This window comes from Schistocerca serialis, chromosome 9 (assembly GCF_023864345.2).
Source record: "Schistocerca serialis cubense isolate TAMUIC-IGC-003099 chromosome 9, iqSchSeri2.2, whole genome shotgun sequence".
In the NCBI taxonomy this organism is placed as follows: domain Eukaryota; kingdom Metazoa; phylum Arthropoda; class Insecta; order Orthoptera; family Acrididae; genus Schistocerca; species Schistocerca serialis.
In genome coordinates, this window is record NC_064646.1 from 393,339,923 (window position 1) to 393,365,311 (window position 25,389).

The 25,389-nt window shown below is 42.1% G+C and overlaps 1 protein-coding gene across 1 annotated transcript in view; it reads right to left on the reverse strand.

The window, feature by feature from the left end:
* The window catches only part of LOC126419033 (protein abnormal spindle), a 165,299-nt gene that overhangs the window by 21,526 nt on the left and 118,384 nt on the right, over positions 1-25,389 (reverse strand). The window contains exons 10-16 of the mRNA XM_050086093.1: positions 16,136-16,308; positions 15,797-16,016; positions 15,167-15,715; positions 13,553-14,680; positions 13,265-13,448; positions 12,164-12,348; positions 11,930-12,052 (exon numbers count right to left, since the gene is read on the reverse strand). Of these exons, the coding sequence (XP_049942050.1) occupies positions 11,930-12,052; positions 12,164-12,348; positions 13,265-13,448; positions 13,553-14,680; positions 15,167-15,715; positions 15,797-16,016; positions 16,136-16,308 (2,562 nt within the window). The remainder of the gene's footprint in view (positions 1-11,929; positions 12,053-12,163; positions 12,349-13,264; positions 13,449-13,552; positions 14,681-15,166; positions 15,716-15,796; positions 16,017-16,135; positions 16,309-25,389) is intronic.

A 25,389-nucleotide genomic window follows, 5' to 3' on the forward strand; every position in this document is an offset into this window, starting at 1 on the left:
AGCTGCCTTACACCGTATCCCTTTTCCACCTATCCAACAATCCTGAACTTGCAGATCGTCCTCACCTTCCTTTAACTCATTTCTAAGAAGTACTTCTTGTATACTAGGCCCTGAAATTGGAGTTTCTTCTCGTCTTTGTTGACTACACCAAACTAACAAAGCTTCACTCAATCTTTCATATTCTGATTTCTTCACTGATTTCCATTCAAATGATGAAATAGAACACTTGTTTGATGAAAACTTCTCAGTTTTGTCTCTGTTCTATGCCAGTCTCCAACTGTCACTTCACCAACCCCATACTCAGCAGCAAGTATTTTAATATTTCTCCTTTGTAAAGTTTTTTCAAAGCCTCTAGTTTCACTTTCAATGGCACGAATTTCTCTTACTCCTGCCACTCACTATAATGTATAAATTAAAACATTAAGAAACACACAGTTACATATGTAAAGTACACTGTACATACAACACTTTAAAATTAACATGAGACATGTGGCATCACTACAGTACACAACCAACTACAGTACATACAACAAAGGTCAACCAACATTGTACAATCTGCACTGTATTGTTATTCAGGCATACTGCATTTTGATGAGCACTGTTGCTGAGTAGGCACAACAATAGGGATGACAATAAGGATGGTAGGCACTGTAGGCTCACATGGAGCCAGTAGGCCACATGACTCCAGGACCCAACCCAACCGCCAACACACCATTCGTTCCAGCAGCTTACTTATACAGGGTGTATACGTGGACAAGGAAAAAAAATTCCTGGATTTTTCCCGGATTTCCTGGTTAAAAGTACACTTTCTCCCGGGTGACAGTATATTTTCCCTTACCAACCCTTTGAACGGTTATGGTTTTATATATGGGCGTACAATTTCCCAGCACTTTAGGAAACGTAACTCAGGGAAAAAGACACGTTTTGGAAATATCTTTGATGTGCAGCAACATGTACGCTGCGTATTTTCATATTACGAAAATATACACTGGAATTCCACCACAACACCGCATGTTACTTTCCGAATCATTGAAGAGATTTCGATGTGCTTTTGTAAGCCGTTCGTAGCTCATGTCACGTGATCTCTCCAGCCGATGACAGCGGGTATAAAGAGCATAAGACACGTGATGTAGTCAGCCAACAGCAACATCACTGTTAAGTAGCACGAACACACAAACAGGGAAAGTTAATAGTTTAAATTAATATACATAATGTTGCTACAAGAAAAGGAAAGCTTTCACATATAATATTGGTCTCAAGCTGCAAGAGAAGCTAAGCTTTCGCATATACTGTTGATCTTTATTGTGCGTGTTACACTTGAAGATATTATCACACAAATGTGCCAGTAAAATTTTTAGTAAAGACATAAATGTCTGATCTTCAGGGTTCGAAATTCTTCTAAATGGCTCGTCATCAAAGAGTTGATTTTTAAATCTAAATGGCTTGTCATGAAAGAGTTGACTTTTAAATGAGTGTCTAATGCTCTGTGATTTAATAAATTCATGGTACATTCTTGCACATAGTTCAACTTACGTAAAAGGATATTTACTTTGAAAGTAACGCTTTTCAAAACACTATTCGCAATATTTTCCCGCGACCTGTTAGAAATAGGTTCGTTTCAGCAGTTCCCAGAGAGTGCAGATAACAGGCGACACCACGCTTGGGTAACTATCATGACGTAGGAAGCCCGTATGTACGTACGTGTAAAACATCATACAATATAACAGAGGGAAACATTCCACATGGGAAAAATTATATATAAAAACAAAGATGAGGTGACTTACCGAACGAAAGTGCTGGCAGGTCGATAGACACACAAACAAACACAAACATACACACAAAATTCAAGCTTTCGCAACAAACTGTTGCCTCATCAGGAAAGAGGGAAGGAGAGGGAAAGACGAAAGGAAGTGGGTTTTAAGGGAGAGGGTAAGGAGTCATTCCAATCCCGGGAGCGGAAAGACTTACCTTAGGGGGAAAAAAGGACAGGTACACACTCGCACACACACACATATCCATCCACACATACAGACTGTATGTGTGGATGGATATGTGTGTGTGTGCGAGTGTATACCTGATTTGCCAAAATCTTTATTTGCATTTTCGGTCACATGGTATGTTCGATAGGCTATGATGTCACGATCAACGAAGCTTTCCAGTCCAGATACATTGGGTACGCCTGTACCACCACGTACAACAGCGACTGTTAACCATCCGTTACCGTGGGTAAACGAATCATTAATGTCAATGCTGAAGTTCAGTCTGCAACCACAAAACACTGCAGGTCCGTCCAGTAGAGCGTGTGCAGCGACAGATTTGATCGTATTCTTTTTCTTGTCGGCGGCAGATGTGGTCATTTCGACGTCTTCAATTGTTTTATATATAGTCTGTCTCGCACGACGACGGCGACTGTATCTTCGCACACACACACATATCCATCCACACATACAGACTGTATGTGTGGATGGATATGTGTGTGTGTGCGAGTGTATACCTGTCCTTTTTTCCCCCTAAGGTAAGTCCTTCCGCTCCCGGGATTGGAATGACTCCTTACCCTCTCCCTTAAAACCCACTTCCTTTTGTCTTTCCCTCTCCTTCCCTCTTTCCTGATGAGGCAACATTTTGTTGCGAAAGCTTGAATTTTGTGTGTATGTTTGTGTTTGTTTGTGTGTCTATCGACCTGCCAGCGCTTTCGTTCGGTAAGTCACCTCATCTTTGTTTTTATATATAAAACATCATACATTATGTCATAAAAGAAACAAGACATCAGAGGATACTGTAAGAGCATCGGAATTTAGTGAACCATATTAAAATGTGCACATTTAAAGTGCATACTTAAAGGGCACATTCGTATGTCCATATTCCCAATGAAGTAGACCTCGGCCTGATATTAAGCTTTTCAGTGTGGTTTTCGGGATGTAAATTTTCTTGGAGCACCAGTACTGTATTATATCATGTTTGGTTCTTTATTATGGCAAAATGCAAGACGTGCTAGAAAACATTCACTTGAAATACAGCGAACAGTTGAAACTAGCCAGTACTGTGGAATTAAACATTTCGTTTCAAATACGTTGACTGCCTCTGCGGAAAAGGTTAACAGAAGTCAAATTTCTTTAGCAAACAGACAAAAATAACTTTATTGTTCCGCAAGGTGATTAATGCTTGACTGTCAGAAAGATGAAAATAAAATAAAATCTGAAACTAATGACATATTTAAGCCTTCCGTAATTATGTGAAAGTGTTTTAATTCACTTGATAGCTCCTGGCCACAGATATCCATTTTGTTTTCATTTGACGTGAGAGTAAACGAAGCGGAAACAGCAAAATCACTAAATGTGAACACGGGTCACATGGAGACTACCCACTATAACAGACTGCTCTGTGCATCAGCCCCGGATCTACATTTGCGAACCAGGCAATACTAAAAAAAAAATCGAATTTTCAAGATATGTTCATCTTGTAGTGCACATCTTACTGAAAAGTCTGAAACGTGAAACATATGTATTCGAGGAAATGTAAGACATATTATTTGGTCTAAGTATGTCAAAGTGCAGTGCCACGCCTCTTCATAAAGCATTTTTCTACCGCACGACCAAACTATATTCAGGAGTGTGGAAACTGAAATATCCTGTGGTGCCTCTCCTACTCCCATCAGCCGGTTTGACAGCCTACCCCTCTTTTTAAAAAAATCTCGCGATTAATAACGGATGAGATTATTTGTAATCAAGAGAACAAGAACTCTTCAGAAAATCTGAACTCTTTATTGCCTATTAGTTAATAACTTGCTGTTTTGTGTGACAAAATTAAATATAGGATATATAAAACCAATACTGACAAGAGATAAGCAAGAAATTACAAATTTCTTCAAACCTTAGCTCCTAGAATTTTTTCTCTCTAATCTTGCTACAGCTTTACATGGCGTGCTTTCCTTTCTGCGAAAGAATCTATTATCTTAACAAAGTTCGTCAAACGTTGTGCTATATGAAAAATCGAAATGTCGTAATCTAATACGGAAAAGCTGTTAATACAATAATACCCAAGACTGTGTGGTTTCTCGATCTGATTACGTCTATTTTGTCACTGTCTGCTATATAAAACAAAATAGGCCTTTCTAATATGACAGCAATTTTGTAACACACCAAATAAACGAGACTGTTTTGGCACAAATGGCGATTTTTATAACACGACAGAATATAATCCACGAAGTACCAATATCAAATGCCTATTAGGCCTACTACATACAAGCAAAAAGCTTTATGTTAGGAAATAGTTTCAAAAATGGTTCAAATGGCTCTGAGCACTATGGGACTCAACTGCTGAGGTCATTAGTCCCCTAGAACTTAGAACTAGTTAAACCTAACTAACCTAAGGACATCACAAACCTCCATGCCCGAGGCAGGATTCGAACCTGCGACCGTAGTGGTCTTGCGGTTCCAGACTGCAGCGCCTTTAACCACACGGCCACTTCGGCCAGCGAAATAGTTTCACATTTCATTCATACGCACCAGCTTCTCAAGCATGAGATCGAAAAGTAGTATTCCGAAATTTTTATATAAATTTGGAATCGTCTTATTCTTCCATAATGTGTGTGATGTCCCCGTTTCTTCTCCTTCCCCGTTCTAACAAACAATCTTGTCATAATCAATTCTGTAGCTATTGCTGCCACTATCAAAACTTGTTCGGTGATTAACTTCACTAACCCTTCCAGAATCACAGGTTGAGTTATCCCGCGATTATTTTCCGGTTAGGCGTTAGTACGTGTTCGAACAACACGTTTTCCGCGTTACTTCCAGAATAGAACTTACGCGGCTGCTAGCCAGGGACTGTACTACTGGTGATTACTAGTGTAGTGATCTGGCCAAAAATTTTCTGTCAAAATTTCATTTTCTTGGATACACTGAGAAGATAATACGTAATCTTTCTTACCTGTTATTCCTGTCAGTCGTTTATTTCCATTCTGGTAGTCTGTATCTATGGATTTCGCTAGTAAAGCCCCGTCCCCTTTTGTCTGCATAATGTTTATCTCTAGATGCGACGAGGATTCTCCTGACAGAGACATCACGTATACTATGCATGCATTCAAAAGTCAACTTATGATTCATTCAGAAATCAACTTTAAATGTATTCAAAAATGTTCCAAATCCAACACGGAGGGGTTTCAAAATCATCTGAATAATCGACAGACAAATGTGCGCTGGATGCTAGGCGCTTTGTGAAACAAGTTTTGTTCCTCAAGAATATGAATTTGGCGCCCCCTTTTCCAGGTAGCATCTAGCTGCTTGCTGCGACTGCTTGCACAGCCAACAGCCACATTCCTGTAGCCACAAGCGAAAGAATCAACTACTCAAACGTGACCCAACTGCACATGCGCATGAGAGCGCGCGTAAATGCTAAAAGAAATCGAATGTAAACAGTTGCGACTTAACGCACATTCACATTTTCAATTGGTAGACGCTTGCATGAGCGCTGTGTGTCGTCGTATATGACGCATTTCCTTTGCAATTTAAGTTATTTTCGTTTTTTTCTCTCGTTTATGTTTTATTGTTGAAGTAATATTCTGCAGTAGCGGGATACAGTAATATCCTTTTTTAGAGTATCGGTTCTTACCAGTCAAAATTACAAACATTTAACTGAAAAATAAAACAATGAAAAATTCCCGGAATTCTAAAAATATCCCGGGTTTTTCCCAGTTTTCTTCCGGATGAAAAAATTCCCGGGTTTTTCCCGGACCTCCCGGTTGTCCCGGGTCGTATACACCCTGAATAAATGTTGGTGAGGCTGATGGACTGATAGCTATACATATCAAGGTGGTTTTTACCAGGTTTGAAGACCGGAATGATGGTGCTCTCCCACCATTACGATGGAAAGATGCCATCGCACTAGATCCAGCTGAAGTCACTTGTAGTCAGATGAGAGATGTTTAATCATCTGACCTGGATCCGATCCGGCCCAGGAGCTGTGTTGGGGCAATGTGCAAGGGCACTGAGGAGATTCCATTCTGTAAATTGGGCATTATAGGGTCCACTGTGGTGTGTAGCGAACGAGAGGACTTTCCTTTCCATCCACTGTTTGAGGGTGCGAAACGCTGGGGGGCAGTTCTCCGATGCAGAGGCTCGAGCAAAGCACTCTGTACAGCGCTCGGCAATTGTGTATGCGCCAGTAGGTAACATGCCATTGATGGTAATGCCAAGGACACCTGTCAAGCTCTCGTACCCAAAAAGATGTTCGATCCTCATCCAGATGTGGGAAGGTAGGTATGGCACCCAATGGTCGAGGCATATCTCTCCCAACACTCCTGCTTCCGTCTTTTTATAAGCTGGTGAACGCAGGCACGGAGCCACTTAAATGCTATGAGATGCTCCAGGGAAGGGTGTCGTTTATGCCACTGTAGAGCTCGCCGATGCTCCTTAATTGCCTCAGCAACTTCCGGCGACCACCAAAGGACCACCTTTCGCCATGGGCACCCTAAAGAGCGAGGTATCGCGTTTTCCGCTGTAGTAATAATTGTTGTTATCACCTGATTAACTATCACATCAATGTTACCATGAGAGGAAAGTCAGCAGTGACAGCACATGTCAAAGTTTCCGAGTCTGTCTTGTTTAAAGTCCATCTGTACAGGCGTCTGTGGGCCTGACGCCGGGGCAGTGACAGGAAGATAGGGAAGTGGTCACTACCACACAGGTTGTCATGTGCTCTCCAGTGGATAGATGGGAGAAGTGCTGGGCTGCAAATGGATAAATCAATGGCTGAGTAACTACCACAAGCCACACTGAAATGTGTGGCAGCCCCAGTATTTAAGAGGCAGAGGTCGAACTGAGACAGTAAAGCTTTGACATCTCTGCCTTGGCCAGTAAGCACGGTGCCACCACACAAGGGGTTAAGGGCGTTAAAATCTCCCAAAACTAGGAAAGGTTTAGGGAGCTGATCATCAGTGCAGCTAATACATTCAGGGGTACTTCACCATCTGGAGGAAGATATACATTGCAGACAGTTATTTCCTATGTCGTCCTTATTCTGACAGCCACAGCTTCAAGAGGGGTTTGAAGGCACACAGTTTCACTACAGTCCGAGTTTAGGACATAAATGCAGATTCCACCTGACACTCGATTATGGTCGCTACGGTTCTTGTAATATCCCTTATAGCTGCAGAGGGCAGTGGTCCACATTTCCAGGAACCAGGTTTTCTGGAGAGCAATGCAAAAAGCAGGTGTAAAGCTTAACAGTTGTCGCAACTCAGCCAGGCAGTGGAGAAAACCGCCGCAACTCCACCGGGGGATGATGTCATCGTGGTACTGGGAAGGCATGGAACATTCAATGAGGCAGTTTACGCCTCAGGGTCACCTGCTGCCACTGACTTATTGCCTGAGCGGTCTACATCCATTGCGTCTGAGGGTCCGGCGAGATCTATGTCCTCAGTGGACACCAGAATCTCCTCCTTATCTTCAGATGCAGAGCTTGAAGGTGGCAGTGATGTGGGTGCAACCGCTTGCTCTTAGGGGTCCTCTTTTTGGACCTTTCTCGCTGCTCCTTGGGTTTCTCTGGCTGGGAGGGCTACACTGATTCAGTCTCTGGGACTGAAGATGATCATGAAGCCCTACGACCAGCTGCTTTCGGGCACTTCAGCCACTGGCGGGCATCATCTTTCCCATTAGCAGAAAGCTGGGAAGGGAGTGACCCAAGATACCCCTTCCCGGCGAGAAGAGCCGAAGAAGACTTACGCCTCTCCGGCTGAGAAGTGGGGACAGGTGTCCCCGATGGTTGGGGTGGCTGGTGGGGGGGAGGGAGGGGGGGGGGGGTGGCAGTGCTCCTGAAGTAGGTGGTGCAGGAGCAACAGGGGGGAAGTGCGCCTCACCATCAAGGGGGCAGGTGTAACCTTCTGGCTCTGAGAGCCGATCGAAATTTGCAAAACTGATGGGGCTATAACTGTTCTCGTAACAGCGGTGCAGGAGGAGGTCATAGCCACAGGATGTAGGTGCTCATATTTTCTCTTAGCCTCAATGTAGGTCAGTCGGTCCAGGGTTTTGTATTCAATGATTTTCCTCTCTTTCTGTAAAATCCTACAGTCTGGCGAGCAAGGCGAATGGTGCTCTCTGCAGTTGACATAGATGGGAGGTGGGGAACATGGATTATTGGGATATGATGGACGGCCGCAATCTCGACATGTGACGCTGGAGATACAGTGGGAAGACAATGACCTAACTTCCAGCACTTAAAGCACCGCATCAGGGGAGGGATATATGGATTGACATCACAGCGGTAAACCATCACCTTGATCTTCTCTGCTAAGGTGTCACCCTCGAAGGCCATGATGAAGGCACCGGTGGCAACCTGATTATCCCTCGGACCCCGATAGACGCGCAGCATGAAATGAACACCTCACCACTCTAAATTGGCGCACAGCTCGTCATTAGACTGCAAAAGAAGGTCCCTGTGGAGGATAATACCCTGGACCATATTTAAGCTTTTATGTGGCGTGATGGTAACAGAAACATCCCCCAACTTGTTACAAGCAAGTTAAGTCCGTGACAGGGCAGAGGATGCTGTTTTTATCAAAACAGACCCAGAGTGCATTTTGGACAAGGCCTTCACCTCCACAAACTTGTCCTCTAAATGCTCTACAAAAAACTGTGGCTTCATCAAAACAAAGGAGTCCCCATCAGTTCTCGTATGTACGAGGTACCTGGGTGAATAAGGTTCACTGCCATCCTTAGCCTGACATTCCTCCCATGGTGTGGCCATGGAGGGGAATGACTTAGGGTCGTACTTTCTTGCATTGTACTGAGACTTGGAACGTTTAGGGACTGCTGGTGTTTGATCACCAGCAAGTGATGACGTGGTACGCTTCATTGCAAGTCACCTGCCCTGATGCCACCCACACTGACCAGGGGCCCTCCCCATACTTGCCACCCAGCCACAGCAAAGGCCACCTGGCAGGATGGCCATTGCTGGGAGTCCCGATGCCCAAAGATGATGGGCATCCACTCCTCGCCATTCGTGGGGAGTTAACAGCGCAGGCATCAGCAGAGCGATCCCCGTGTTGTAAGGGGGCTACAACCAACAGGGTACATGGCGGCCCCACCGCAACAGACTGGCTACCGTGCTGGATATGAGGTGCAAAGAAGTCTGTGGTCATTGGCAGTGCAAAAAGTGACACTGCATAGTGCATGGTGGAAAATGCACCCAGGAAGGTATCCTTGCCCAAGAGATGGAGAATGAGTTGGACTGCACTGCGACGACGAGAAAGTGGGTTAAAGATATGAAGGTACGATGAACGCGATGCACCATGTAAGGTGCCCTTCTCCAATTGGCTCGCTCTTCGGGAAAATTTTGAAAAATGGAGGTCAAACCCTACAGGGGAACAACACATGAAGACTGAAACGTGTGAGACTCCTGTTAGTCGCCTCTTAAAACAGGCGGGAATACCTCAGGTGTAATCTAATCCCCAAACCCGCAGGTGGGACTCATAATGAACTAACACATAACGTAGATGAGATAATGATTAATGAAATATCAATGCTGCTGTATACATTAGGATGTAATGATTTTTATGGAGAACAGTAATACAAGTTAATGAAAGTTTCATTCAAGGAGCTGAGCAACAAGGATATATTAGTTTAGGAATTTCTAATGATTTTTATGTTGTGGATAGTTTTATTTTCTGACACGATTATTTTCAATTTAATTTTGTTTGATGATATTTGTAAATAACGGTGTAATAGTAATGGCCAATTTCCTATTGGTTTAGAGTATCTCTTTGAAATGAGAATTTTGTATCACCATGGCAATTGACGTGGGGACGAATTTCTTGACTTTTGAGCTGTAAATCATTAATCTGTATTGTTAGTAATATGTGCTACATGTTATGTGTAGTGTGAGAGTACTAATCTGTGTCCTGTGCTGATAGTATTTCTGTTCGTGGGAGACATAAGTTCAATTTATAACACACAGAATAATAAAAATTGTCTTAATGGAGTTTTTACAATTTGGAAGTCATAGTAAAAAAAGTTAAACTAACATGAATAGAGAAATTTGGAAATAAAAGTAAACAACATTTGTTTCCAAAAAAGAGTAAAAAAGTTTGAAAAAGGTGAATAAAGTTGAGAAAAGTGACAGACACCACACCCTTTTCATGGTGCTAGCGAAATGTCTCAACGAGTACAAACTGTGGTGGGCCAAACACACATGATTTTTGCATTTTGCAAGGATGGTTTCTAAGTCAGAAAACAATGAAGCATGAATGTTCTTCCTATTTAATGCACAAGAACTACGAGTTTCAGCAGTCAAAGGCCTCATTTTTTTTTTATCATACCACATAAAGATGACAGCATCAAATCTTATTTCTCTGCCATGCAAGATTTTAATGTTATGATTCTCTTCAACAATAAGAACTACCGTTTTCTGCTGGATTGTAAGCTTTCTAGGTTTACTGGCTGTAACTACACAAAATTTCCACTCTTTTACAGTGCAGAATCCAACGCTTGGGTAAATATCACAATATTACCAGTTCATGCGCAATTGGCCATAAACGTAACATTTTCCGTGACATTAAATCACATCACCTGCGTGCAGAAATCTATAGTTCATGCTCTGTATTCTTATCTGTTTCATTATCTTCTTATATTTACATATTTGTGGCCAAATGAGAAATAATGTGAATTTTTTTCTCAACTTGCCATCATAATTGTACTAAAACAGATATCTTTTAAGCCAAAAAGCGGATAGGCCTTGCAGCTGTTTTATCTGGTAACATGAGTGACTTGAGAGTTCAAAATTATCAACCAAAAACTGCAACCTACCAACTGACAAGAATTGATTGTGATAACTATTAACAACTTACAGTTGACTGATTGAAAATTAAAGGAACAGCAGCAAGCATTCAGACATGTTGTGATGCCAATATCTTGTCAGTGTAAACATGTTAGGAATTTCAGCACTAGTAGGCTTCAATTTGCAGACCGTTTAGTGTTAATTCCTTAAAGACCCACTTTTTAAAACAAGGTTTATTAAAAGCAAACTAAACTCACATTGAAGCTTCCTGGCAGATTAAAACTGTGTGCCGGACCGAGACTCTAACTCGGGACCTTTGCCTTTCGCGGTCAAGTGCTCAACCAAGCGACTCAAGCACGACTCATGCCCCGTCCTCACAGCATCACTTCTGCCAGTACCTCGTCTCCTACCTTCCAAACTTTACAGAAGCTCTCCTGCGAACCTTGCCCGCAAAAGGCAAAGGTCCCGAGTTCGAGTCTCGGTCCGGCACACAGTTTTACTCTGCCAGGAAGTTTAATATCAGCACACACTCCGCTGCAGAGTGAAAATCTGATTCTGCAAACTCACATTGTTCTTGTGACAATTTCAGGAAGAATGACGAAGATTTTCATTAAAAGTCAGAATTCCTTCAAAGCAGGTTCGTTAATAAGGAGCTTCCCTGTAAGTGGTCCTGCTCAAAACAGAGCAATGGCCAAAAACCAGTCATTTTCAAGCATCTGACACTAACTAGATACTTTTCTGATTGTTGTTTTGTAGACTTCATTCTCCACATGAAATAATTTCTTCGAATGCCAAATGTATACAGAATATTTTTGCAAAATTTACAGTCTACTAATGATTTATTTTGACAGTTAAAATATTCTATTCTTTTTTCTTCGGAGTTTATGTGAGATGACAATGCTACTTTAAAACATTGAGTACAAACTGAATTTGTCTTAATTTTTAATTGTTCTACATGTAAGTTACTATATTAACACCCTTTACAAATTGATTCAATAATAAAAAATACGTAACAATAATGCTCTTCAATACATAGTGCATATTAAGCCCATGAACATGACCACACTAACAGAAGAGTCCAACAAGAAACGAGAAACGGGAAGCGAAGCAAACAGTGGTGCCAGGAGAAGACATTATGAAAAGTTAAGAAGTGAATACCTACTTGTGCTTTCAAAGGATCATCAGCAAGCAACCAAAGTACTTTGCAGCAATTGGAGAATATTGTGAACTGTGTTCCCACAGACTGCGTCATCAGTTGAAACATAATTTCTAGGGCCTCATCAACCTGTATAAAAATTTAGAATTACAAATAACCACAAAATTTGCAGAAACATAGTTTATTTATCAAAAGATGAACATTAATTTTGCGAATACACACCATATGAAGAAATATTACCTGCCAAATGTTGTCCCTGTTTTCTGGGTATTTTGCCAGATTCAAGAGTAACTGTGTTCCAAGTGAACAGAGTCTCTGATATGCAAATGAACGATTTGATCGTTTAAGTTCACCGAAAACTTTTGGTAGGTATTCACTTGCAGAAAAATCTTTACATATCTCTCTAGACAGTTCAGTCAAAGAAGCTGCAAAAAGATAAAACAGAAAAAATGCATTTCCTTATGTTTCACTCAACTCATCAATTACCAATATAACAGAATACTAACAGTCAAACCTCGATTCTTTTAAGAACTCAACTTCCACATATAAAACAGCTCCAAACATGTGATTACTTTACAAATGAGTAACTGTGTTAAATACTTGACATTAAGCATATAGCAGTATGTGAGAAAAAGTTTATTAAAGGTTTGAAATTAGGTTTAAGGTTTATTAGAAAACACCATGTGCTCTCATTCTCAAAAACTGAATGAATATAGTGGGAACTATAAGTTTGGTGAGCTATACTGGCTCAAGGTAAACATAGTTTCCAACTGTAATACTTCTCTTACTAAGTTAAACTCTTCTTTTAACATAAGATTACACCTCTTAATGATTAAATTGCGACGGTGTTTTAAATTCAACCAATTATATAAAGCATTGAAAAGTCAAATTTTTCTTGCCCCTGAAAGCTGTTAGGTAGGCCACCTGCCACTGGGACTGTGAACCATTAATCACATTAGTCGGTTAGTAATAAACATGATATCGAAATATCAATATGGTACCAGCATGGAACACAGACGTCAATTTGAGTACGTCAGTTGGAGCTGGTTCACCACTTGGAACGTGTGGGGATATATTTTTAATTACGACCATACCTAGTGCAGTTCTGTGGTATTCAACCCTATATTTACAGCTAGGTCTGATTTGTAATACTGTTATATAATGATGCAATAGTTGCTCTCATGTTCAACCACTGTAAAGTTGTGAGGAAGGAACTGCAAATCCAGTCAGTTGACAGATAAAACCAGAGACAGTGGCCACTGCAGTAATCTATTAGGAAGGACAACAAAAATGCTGCGTTACTGGCCATGAAAGCCTACATCATTTGAATAGTGAACTTACTTAGAGACATGAAGAGCATGATCATCTGTCCCAGGGAATTCTGTTCAAAGCACCTCAGATTATTTGTGTACTTCCACCGCAATGTCTGAACAGGTTGCGAGGGGTTTCTGGTAACACCTCTATTTTTCAGACTTAAGCAGTTACTAGGCAGCCGCTTTCGTGCAGCAAAACCCCTCCAAAAGGCCTGTAAAAATAGGCAGAATAGAAATGTATAGTATCTACAGTCCTGTAAATTATGTGGGCACATTTATGAACAGTATAAACTACTGGTAACGTAACATAATGTACCTGTATTTTGACCGCAGCACGATTTTCAATTTCTGATTGGGATATGGGAACTAGTACTTTTCGTTTTGCTTCTCTTTCTCTTTTGGACCAAACACTCCTGAACCATCTCTGTATAGTAATAATACAACGTCTCTGTGTCAAATACAAATCACGCTGACGTTTCATATTAAGAGTGGCTCGAAACCATCTCTGAATAATAACAGATGCCCACCTTTTCCTCTGATAAATATTTCTATCATATTTCATCAACAATGTAGCCCTGTATTTCTGCTGAATGTGTATCACTATTAACCTCAGTTTTTGGTACTCTTGTTGCTGTAATTTTGTTGAACGCATATTTCGATACCACTGTTGTATAATAACTGCACTACTTTTTTGTTCCAAAAATGATGTTCGTTCTTTTCTCATTAAATGAACAGCTCTAATCCAACATTGTATTTTCATAGCAGCAGCCTTTTGTGCCTGAAAAGCAGCCTTGTGTTGCTTCATTGCTCTGTTGGCTCTAAATCTCTGCTGAACTAATCGAACAGTCAATTTCAGTTTTTGATATTCATGTTGTTGTAATTTTGTAGAACACATATTTCGATACCATTGTTGAATAATAATTGCACTTCGTTTTTGCTCTAGAAATGATGTACGTTCCTTTCTCATTAAATAAACAGCTCTAATCCAACACTGTATTTTCCAGGCAGCAGCCCTTTGGAGATGGAAAGCAGCCTGCTGTTGCTTCATTGCTCTGTTGGCTCGAAATCTCTGCTGAACTAATTGAACAGTCAACCTCAGTTTTTGGTATTCACATTGCTGTAATCTTGTTAAAAGCATATTTCGATACCATTGTTGTATAATAATTGCACTTTGTTTTTGCTCCAGAAATGATATGCGTTCTTTTCTCATTAAATGAACAGCTCTAATCCAACATTGTATTTTCATAGCAGCAGCCTTTTGTATCTGAAAAGCAGCCTTGTGTTGCTTCATTGCTCTGTTGGCTCTAAATCTCTGCTGAACTAATCGAACAGTCAATTTCAGTTTTTGATATTCATGTTGTTGTAATTTTGTAGAACACATATTTCGATACCATTGTTGAATAATAATTGCACTTCGTTTTTGCTCTAGAAATGATGTACGTTCCTTTCTCATTAAATAAACAGTTCTAATCCAACACTGTATTTTGCAGGCAGCAGCCCTTTGGAGATGGAAAGCAGCCTGCTGTTGCTTCATTGCTCTGTTGGCTCGAAATCTCTGCTGAATTAATTGAACAGTCAACCTCAGTTTTTGGTATTCACATTGCTGTAATCTTGTTAAAAGCATATTTCGATACCATTGTTGTATAATAATTGCACTTCGTTTTTGCTCCAGAAATGATATGCGTTCTTTTCTCATTAAATGAACAGCTCTAATCCAACACTGTATTTTCGTAGCAGCAGCCTTTTGTACCTGAAAAGCAGCCTTGTGTTGCTTCATTGCTCTGTTGGCTCTAAATCTCTGCTGAACTAATCGAACAGTGAATCTCAGTTTTTGATATTCATGTTGTTGTAATTTTGTAGAATGCACATTTCGATACCATTGTTGTATAATAATTGCACTTCGTTTTTGCTCTAGAAACAATGTGCGTACCTTTCTCATTAAATAAACAGCTCTAATCCAACACTGTATTTTGCAGGCAGCAGCCCTTCGGAGCTGGAAAGCAACCTGTTGTTGCTTCATTGCTCTGTTGGCTCGAAATCTCTGTTGGACCAATCTGACCGACAAAAGCAATCTTTGATACCAAGTCCTCTGTTTGCGCATATGCATTTGTGATCTGTACCATCTCTGAATGTAAAGTACTTTAGCTACCATTCTTTGATTGAAGACCTCACGATGCCGCTGTACTAAAATTGCTCTCCACCACCTCTGAATAACTACTGCACTCTCCCTTTGTCTAATAAAAATTCTCCTCTGTTGTTTCACAGGCAGTACTTTCCTGGCCCATTTTTGTATCACTACAGCAGCAGCTTTTTTCATTAGAAAAATATTTCTTTCATACTTCATTAACTTTGTTGCTCTAAATTTCTGCTGAATTGTAATAGCTGATTTTATTTTTCTTATATTCTTCACTCTAGTTCTGATCAAATTTCTTCTCCACCAACGTTGTAGCTTCACTGCAGCAGCCTCATACTTAGGTAGCTAAAAAAACAAAAATCATAACAATAGAGTTAGAACATATAGACTCAAATTCATTTATTAAACAATGAATTGACTATTTACCTGAAACTTCAGGAGTATCTGCCACAGTAACGAAAGCGTTTTTTCTCTGTGACCATCTACAATGTCACGTGATGTAATATTGCTTTTTATATCAAAGCCTGCCGAAATTAGAGATGCAAACGCAAGTCCTACATTGTGTATTTTCTGCAGCCTTGACAAAGCCGGTGCTCTAAGCTTTGACATGATGTTTTCGTCTTGCAGTATTATTTCCATAACACGACTGGGAATGAAGTGAAATCAAGTGAAATCATGGCCTTTAGTAAATTGAAACAATAATAAATTTGATTTTACCATCCATATATACAGTCACAGTGTCATTCAGTTGCATGAAGCACTTACCACAAGCGAATACCATCCCGAAGATCAAGAAGTTTGGTCACAGCATAATCAAACTCATTCAGATATGACTGTTCATGAGTTACAACGTAACCAAAATGTCGCAGACACTTTGTGACGTCACCAACAGCTGATAAAAATTCTCTAGAAAACGCCAGCAACACATCACGACTTGACTGAAAGTATAAAGATGAAGGACGTATGCAATCAAAAAACACTCAATAAATGGCTGGCAGCAAAGTACTACATGTTCAATAAACTGAACTTAGATTAAATAATAGAAAGGACAATACTATATACATGCATGTCATCTCATGAGCATAACTTCATACCATACATAAATACAAGTTTAGTAAATTCGACAATAAAACCCTCATCCTCAGGCAATATTACTGCAATCCACAGTCCCCATTATAAAATGGTGGTGAGGCAGGTTACCTTTCTATGCAAAAGTACAGGACGAACCCATCCTCCCTAACCCTGTCTCTATCTCCATCTACATACATACTGTGCAAACCACTGATGTGTAGGCAGCGGGTACTTCCAATAGTGCTAAATATTAGGGTATCCAATCACGTAAAGAGTGCAGGAAGAATGCTGTTTAACTGCTGTGAATGCTCTAACTGATCTAACCTCATTATCTCTAACAGTATGGGTGTAAAATTATGAGCAAGCTGTAGTATACTCTTAATTTATTCATTTAACACTGGTTTTTGTAAATATTTAGGTAAGGTTCTGCAGAATAGTTGGCTTCCTCCGTCAAGCATCTATCAGTTCAGGTTTTCCATTACCTCCTCGATGTTTTACAATGAGTCAAACAAACTAATGACCATTTATACAATATCCCCCCTTAGTCTTGTCTGGAATAGGTTCCACAAATTTGAGGTACATTATTAATGTTTTTCATTTATTCTTCTCTGTAGAATGATTTGGTCGCATTATCCCAGTACCCTATCTATCTACATCTACACTTACTACAATGAACTATCTTCACAATTATTCTCTGTTATTCCAATCTCGAACAGTGTGTGGAAGAAGTGAACACCTGCATCTTTCTCTGTTAACTCCGATTTCCCTTTCCCTAATTTTATTATGATGCTCACTTCTCCACAAGTGGGTCACAGCATCAACAAAATATTTTCACATGCGGAGGAGAAAGTTGGTAACTGAAGTGTCATGAGAAGATTCTGCTGCAATGAAATACGCCCTTGTTTTAATGATGTCCACCCCAAATTCTGTGTCATGTCAGTGACACACACTACTCTATTTCTGTACAAAACATGCTGCTCTTCTTTGGTCTTTCTTGATGTACACCATCAATCCTATCTGGTAAGGATCTCACACCGCACGGCAGTACTCCAAAAGAGGATGGACAAGCATAGTGTATGCAGTCTCTTCAGTAGATCTGTTACATTTTCTAAAGTGTTCTGTCAATAAAACGCAGTCTTTGGTTTGCCTTCCAAACAACATTTTCTGTGTGTTCTTTCCAATTTAAATTGTTCATAATTGTAATTCCTAGGTATTTAGTTGACTTTATGGCATTTAGATCTGACTGATTTATCTTGTAACCAAAGTTTAATGTACTCCTTTTGGAAATAATGTGGATGATCTCTCAATTTTAATTATTTAGCATCAACTGCCAATTTTCACACCACACAGATGTATTTTCTAAATCTGTTTTGCAATTTGTTTCGACCTTCTGATGAAAAGACAGATGCTCACATTGCCTTCAAATTGTTTGTACAGATAAGGAACAGCAGAGGGCCTATAACACTACCTTGGGGAATGCTAGAAATCACTTGTTTTACTCTAAGACTTTCCATCAATTACTATGAACTGTGACATCTTCAACAGGAAATCATGAATCAAGTCACGTAACAGAGACAATATTACATAAGCATGCAATTTCACTACACGTTGCTCGTGTGGTATAGTGTCAAAAGCCTTCTGGAAATCTAGAAATACAGAATCAATTTGAAATCCCTCCCCAATAGCACTCAACAGTTTGTGTGTGCATAGATGACTGTATCAACAGACCGCTCTCTTTTTGGTAAGTTGGATGGTTGGTTTAAAAGAGGGGGAAGGGACCAAACTACGAGGTCATCGGTCCCTTGTTCCTAATAAAACAATGCCACAAGTGTGAGAATAAGACAGAAGAGACATATAATACAAAACAGAAATAAAGGAAAAATCACAAGAATGAAGGAAAGGTAACGAATACCACAAGGAACAGAAGAGGACAAGAAAACAACAGAGAGATGCTAGGAACAGAAGAGAGTAAAACAAGAAAGCAGATTACAGTGGCTGGTTTACCACGAGAATAAAAAGGAAAAGCCAGCCACTCCGCAACACATTAAAACATCCACCATAAAAACACTATGGTGGAGGACACAGAAGGACAAAAGACATGTGCTAAAACTTAGATCAAATGATAAAACCTACCCTCGTGAATAAAACAAAACTAAATCAACCAATAAGATGTTGTCAGATAAAATGAGTGCCAATGAGTCTCATAACCCAAGATTTTGTCGCTCGACTGTCAAAGCGGACAGTGCATCAGAATATGGGCCACTGTCAACCGGGTGCCGCAAAGACACTGAGGAGGGTCTTCACAGCGTAAGAGGTAACTGTGGGTCACCCAAGTGTGGCCAATGCGGAGCCGGCAGATGACAACTGATTTCCTGTGAGAGGCCCGCATGGAAGACTTCCACACATTCATAGTCTCCTTAATGACACGCAGTTTGTTACTGTTATGCCATTCCGTCTAACACAGCTGAAATACCCTGCGGTGTAAGTCAGAACGCAGGTCAGGTTCAGAGATGCACATCTCCAGAAGTGATTTCCATGTAACCTGTTTGGCCAGCCTGTTGGCAAGTTCGTTGCCTGGGATTCCAATGTGCCCTGGGGTCCACACACCACCACTGAACGACGGGACCGGTCCAAGGCATAGACAGACACCTGGATGGACGCCACCAAAGGATGGCTAGGGTAGCACTGGTCGATAGCTTGTAGGCTGCTCAAGAAGTCAGTACACAGAAGAAACGATTCCTCAGAGCATGAACGGATATACTGAATGCACAAGATACGGCCACCACCTCTGCAGTGAATACACTGCTGCCATCGGGCACGGAATGCTCTTCAATATGCCCTCTGTGGACAAAGGCGAAGCCAACATTACCATCAGCCATCTAGCCGTCGGTGCAAACCACTTCAGAGCTGCAGAACACTTAAAGAATCGATAGGAAGTGACAGTGGAGAGCTGCAGGGTTAACAGAGTACTTAGGGCCAGACAAAAGGTCCAAGCAAAGCTTCAGTCAACAGCTACACCACGGAAGTGTACATGAGTGGACCTTGAGGAGAGGTGGTGAAGGGTAGGACTCCAGTTCAGACAGAAGCGATCGCACATGAACTGTGTGTCAAGCAAACACAATGCTGAGGGCATCACCAAACCATAAATCACACTCCCATAGTCAAGTGGGGATTGAACAAGGGCTCTGTAGAGCTGCAGCAACGTAGAGCGATCTGCACCCCAGTTGGTGTTGCTCAGGCAACGGAGGGCGTTGAGGTGCTGCCAACACCTCCGTTTAAGCTGACAAAGAAGAGGAAGCCAAGACAAACGAGAGTCGAAAACCAGACCTAAGAATCGATATGTCTCCACTACAGTGAGTGTATTGTCATTAAGGTAAAGTGCTGGTCCTGGATGAATGGTTCGACGCAGACAGAAATGCATGACACACGTCTTCATGGTGAAAAACTGGAAGCCATAAGCTAGAGCCCATGACTGTGCCTTGTGGATAGCTCCCTGTAGGCGACACTAGCAACATCAGTACTGGAGCAGCAGTACGAAATGCAGAAGTCGCCTGCATAAAGAGAAGGTGAGATGGAGGGCCCGATAGCTGCTGCTAGACCGTTAATGGCCACTAAGAACAGAGACAAACTCAATACAGAGCCCTGCGGGACTCCATTCTCCTGGATATGGATGGAACTATAGCAGGAAACAACCTAGACACGGAAAGTATGGAGCGACAGGAAGTTTTGGATAAAAAAATCGGGAGCAGGCCCCAGAGACCCCACTCATACAATCAATGTGGCAAGAATATGATGTCGCCAAGTAGTGGCGTATGCAAAGCAACCAGGTGTTGGCGTCTGGGAAAGGCTGTTCGGATGTAGCAGACTCGAGGGACACAAGATAACCAGTGGTAGAGCGACCATGGTGGAAGCCACCCTGAAATGGAGCCGACACACCATATGTTCCAGCACCTGATGGGCCGATAGCTATCCACATCAAGTGGGTTTTTACCAGGTTTCAGCACCAGAATGATGGTGCTCTTCCGCCATAGTGATGGAAAGATGCCATCACACCAGATTCGGTTGAAGATGATGAGAATGTGTCACTTGTAGTCAGATTAGAGATGTTTAATGATCTGGCCCTGGATCCGATCAGGCTCAGGCTTTATGCCAGGGAAATGTGCAAGGGCACTGAGGAGCTACCACTCTGTAAAGGGGCGTTATAGGATTCACTGTGCCGTATAGTGAATGAGAGGAATTTCGCTTCCAGTGGCCGTTTGAGAGTGCGAAAAGCTGGGGGGTAATTCTCCAACGCAGAGGTGCGAGCAAAGTGTTCGACAATCGTCTTTGCGACAGTAGATAACACGCCATATATGGTAACACCGGGAACACCTGTTGGTGTCTGGTACCTTAAAAACGTTTGATCTTTGCCCAGACTTGGAAAGGAAATATATGACACCCAATGCTGTCGTTTGACATGTTGGCGACGCTCCTTAATTGCTTCAGCAACTTCTGGCAACCACCAAGGGACTCCCTTACACCAGGGGAACCCTAAAGAGTGAAGGATCGCATTTTCTGCTGCAGAATTCATAGTTGTAGTCACCTGCGCAACCATCACATCAATGTTACCATGTAAGGGGGATTCAACAATGATAGCAGAGGTAAAAGTTTCCCAGTCCACCTTGTTTAAAGCAAATTTGGGCAGGTGTCCGTTGGCCTGACACCGGGACAGTGACCGGAAGATGGAGAAGTGGTCACTACCACACAGGTCGTCATGTTCTCTCCAGTGGATAGACGGGAGAATTCCTGGGTTGCAAATGGATAAATCAATGGCTGAGTAACTACCACAAGCCACACTGAAATGTGTGGCAGCCCCAGTATTTAAGAGGCAGAGGTCGAACTGAGACAGTAAAGCTTTGACATCTCTGCCTTGGCCAGTAAGCATGGTGCCACCACACAAGGGGTTAAGGGCGTTAAAATCTCCCAAAACTAGGAAAGGTTTAGGGAGCTGATCATCAGTGCAGCTAATACATTCAAGGGTACTTCACCATCTGGAGGAAGATATACATTGCAGACAGTTATTTCCTATGTCGTCCTTATTCTGACAGCCACAGCTTCAAGAGGGGTTTGAAGGCGCACAGTTTCACTACAGTCCAAGTTTAGGACATAAATGCAGATTCCACCTGGCACTCGATTATGGTCGCTACGGTTCTTGTAATATCCCTTATAGCTGCAGAGGGCAGTGGTCCACATTTCCAGGAACCAGGTTTTCTGGAGAGCAATGCAAAAAGCAGGTGTAAAGCTTAACAGTTGTCGCAACTCAGCCAGGCAGTGGAGAAAACCGCCGCAATTCCACCGGCGGATGATGTCATCGTGTTACTGGGAAGGCATGGAACATTCAATGAGGCAGTTTATGCCTCAGGGTCACCTGCTGCCACCGACTTATTGCCTGAGCAGTCTATATCCATTGTGTCTGAGGGTCTGGCGAGATCTAGGTCCTCAGTGGACGCCAGAACATCCGCCGCATCCTCAGACACAGAGCTTGTATGTAGCGGTGGAGTGGGTGCCACTGCAACCTCCTTGATCTTAAGGGTCTTCGTTTTGGGTTTCTCTTGCTGCTCCTTGTGTTTTCCTGGCTGGGAGGACTTCACTGGCTCAGTCTCCAGGACTCAGGATGAGTATGAATACCTATGATGAGCTGCTTTTGAGTTCTTCAGCCAATGGCGGGTTTCGTCTTTCCCACTCGCAGAAACCTGGGAAGGGAGTGACCCAAGGGACCCCTTCCTAGCAAAAGAAGCCGAAGATTTACGCATTTTTCCACCTTAGAAGTGGGGACAGATGTCCCTGATGGTTTGGGAGGGGGGGGGGGGGGGGGGGGGGGTGGTGTTGCTCTCAAAGTAGGTGGTGCGGCAGCAACAGGGAGGAAAATGCCCCCAACCATCATGGGGGCAGGTGTAGTCTTCCATCTCTGAGAGGTGACTGGGGTTGGCGGAGCTGATGGTGTCAGAACTGTTGTAGCCGCAGCGTAAAACGATGTCATATGTACAGGATGCAGGTGTTCACATTTCCTCTTAGCCTCAGTGTAGGTCAGTCGGTTCAGGGTCTCATGCTCCATGATTTTCCTTTCTTTCTGGAGAATCCTGCAGTCTTCTAAGCAAGGCAAATGGTGCTCTCCGCAGTTGACACAGATGGGAGGTGGGGCACATAGAGTATTGGGATGTGATGGGTGTCTGCAATCTCAGCATGTGACGCTGGAAGTACAGCGGGAAGACATATAGCCGAACTTCCAGCACTTAAAGCACCGCATCAGGGGAGGGATATAGAGCTTTACATCACAGCAGTAGACCATCACCTTGACCTTCTCGGATAATGTATTACCCTTGAAGGCCAAGATGAAGGCACCAGTGGCAACCTGATTACCCCTCGGACGCCAGTCGAAATGTACACCTCGCCGTTCAAAATCGGCACACAGCTCATCGTCAGACTGCAAAAGAAGGTCCCTGTGAAATATGATACCCTGGACGATATTTGAGGTCTTATGGGGTGAGATGGTTACAGAAACATCCCCCCAGCTTGTCACAAGCGAGTAACGTCCATGACTGGGCAGAGGATGCTGTTCTGATCAAGGCTGACACAGATCTCATTATGGACAAGTCCTCCACCTCCCCAAACTTGTCCTCTAGATGCTCAACAAAAAACTGAGGCTTCATTGTCATGAAAGATTCCCATCAGCTCTCAAACATACAAGGTACCGGCGCGAGTAAGATCCGCTGCCATCCTTAACCATACGTTCCTCCCATGGTATGACCAGCGAGGGGCACGATTTGGAGTCTTACTTCTGTGTGTTGAATTGAGCTCGTGAATGCTTAGAGACTGATGGTGTTTCACCACCAGCAAGAGATGGCCATTGCTGAGAGTCCCGACATCTCAAGGGAATGGGCATCTACCTCTTGGCATACGTGGGGAGTTAATGGCTCAGGCATCAGCAGAGCAATCCCTGTGAGGTCAGGGGGCTACAACAAACAGGGTGCATGGCGGCCCCACCACAATGGGCTGGCTACCGTGCTGGATATGAGGTGCAATGAAGTCTGTGGTGATCGAAGGCGCAAGACACGACACTGCAAGATGGGCACGATGCACCATGTAAGGCGTCCTTCCCCAATTGGCTCGCTCTTCGGGAAAATTTTGAAAAATGGAGGTCAAACCCTACAGGGGACCATCACATAAAGGGGCAAAACATATTAGATTCCTTTTGGTGGCCTCTTACGACAGGCAGGAATATCTCGGGCCTATTCTAACCCCCGGACCCGCAGGGGGGTCTTCGAGGTAATTCATAATGCTCAAACACAACATATGGTCAAAATCCTGCTGCATATCGACTTTAATTATATGGGTCTGTAATTTAGTGGATTACTCCTATTGCCTTTCTTGAATATTGGTGTGACCTGTGCAACTATCCAGTCTTTGGATACAGATCTTTTGTCAAGCGAGCGGTTGTACATGATTGTCAAGTATGCAGCTACTGCATCAGCATACTCTGAAAGGAACCTAATTGGTATACAGTATGGACTCGAAAACTTACTTTTATTAAGTGATTTGAGTTGCTTCACTACTCTGAGGATCTCTACTATTAAGTACTCATATTGGCAGCTGTTCTTGATCAAATTCTGGAATATTTACTTCGTCATCATTGGTGAAGCAATTTCAGAAGGCTGTTTTTAGTAACTCTGCTTTTGCAACACTGTCGTTGATAGTACTGCCATTCATTGAGGTAAAAAGAGAAGAGTGGTGGCATTATGTCACAAACTAGAAGCCAATGTTTGCATCGTAACAAGCCCAAAACATAAGGTTCACTGCTTTCACATCCCCATAGTTAACCATGGTGCCATTTCCTCATGATGTCATTGACTGTGTCATATTAGTGGAGCAAATATGCAATTAAGAATAGAAAACGTTCGGAACTGCTTTCCCGACACTTTGTTATTCATGTAAGTTCTGTAACTTGTAGCGTTTAAAACAGTTGTTGCATGCACACGACAGAAATAACGAATATGTTTTGGTCCATTTAAAATGCTGGCAGGCCCTGCCCACTCTAGCTTCAAAACATCATACAGCACAAGTCTGTACAGCCATCTCCCTTCTTTTTTTTTGCCTCCATGTTTCTACTGCTATCACACAGAGGAGGCACTATTTGTATCTTTCTGCTAGCATACTTTATGTATGATCAGAATCTCCCTGGATTTTCTGCCAGGTTTCAAAACAAATTTCCATTGTGGAAACTATTATAAGCATCTTGCATTGAAGTCGCGTGTGCTCATGAACTAACTGCTCGAAATAATTATCAGAGAATGCGTTTAGCATAATTTTGGATGATGTTTTATAGGTACGACTATATTTAAATATGTATTTACGTCAACATATCAAGGGTAACAAAGTCACCACCAACTATAGTCATATGACTCGTGTCCATGTCTGAAATCAAACCAAGTTATTTTTTAACCTGTCAGCAGTTGTATCATCTGAGATGGGAGGTCAGTAAAAGGATCCAATTATTATTTATTCTGGTTGCCACGAATGACCTCTGTCCATACTAAATCAATGAAAAATCTACTTCAATTTCAGTACATGATAAACTTACCTGTAATAGCAACAAACACGCCACTGCCAACGGTGTACAGCCTATCCTTTCGGAACACTGTAAAATTGTTCACAAAAATTTTGGCTGAACTTATCTCCGGCTCTAGCCAGATTTCAGTGCCTATAACAATTTGAGGATCAGAGCTTTCTATTAGCACTTGGAGCTCTGATACTTTCTCAATACATCTACAACAATTTACAACTGTTGTACCAATGGTTCATGTATCTACATTCTCCCTGTTCGACCTGCACCCTTTTTATGTTTTCCCCAAGACACACTAACCTAAAATAACAGCCTAGTCAATGCCACACAGACCTGTTATCTGCATAGT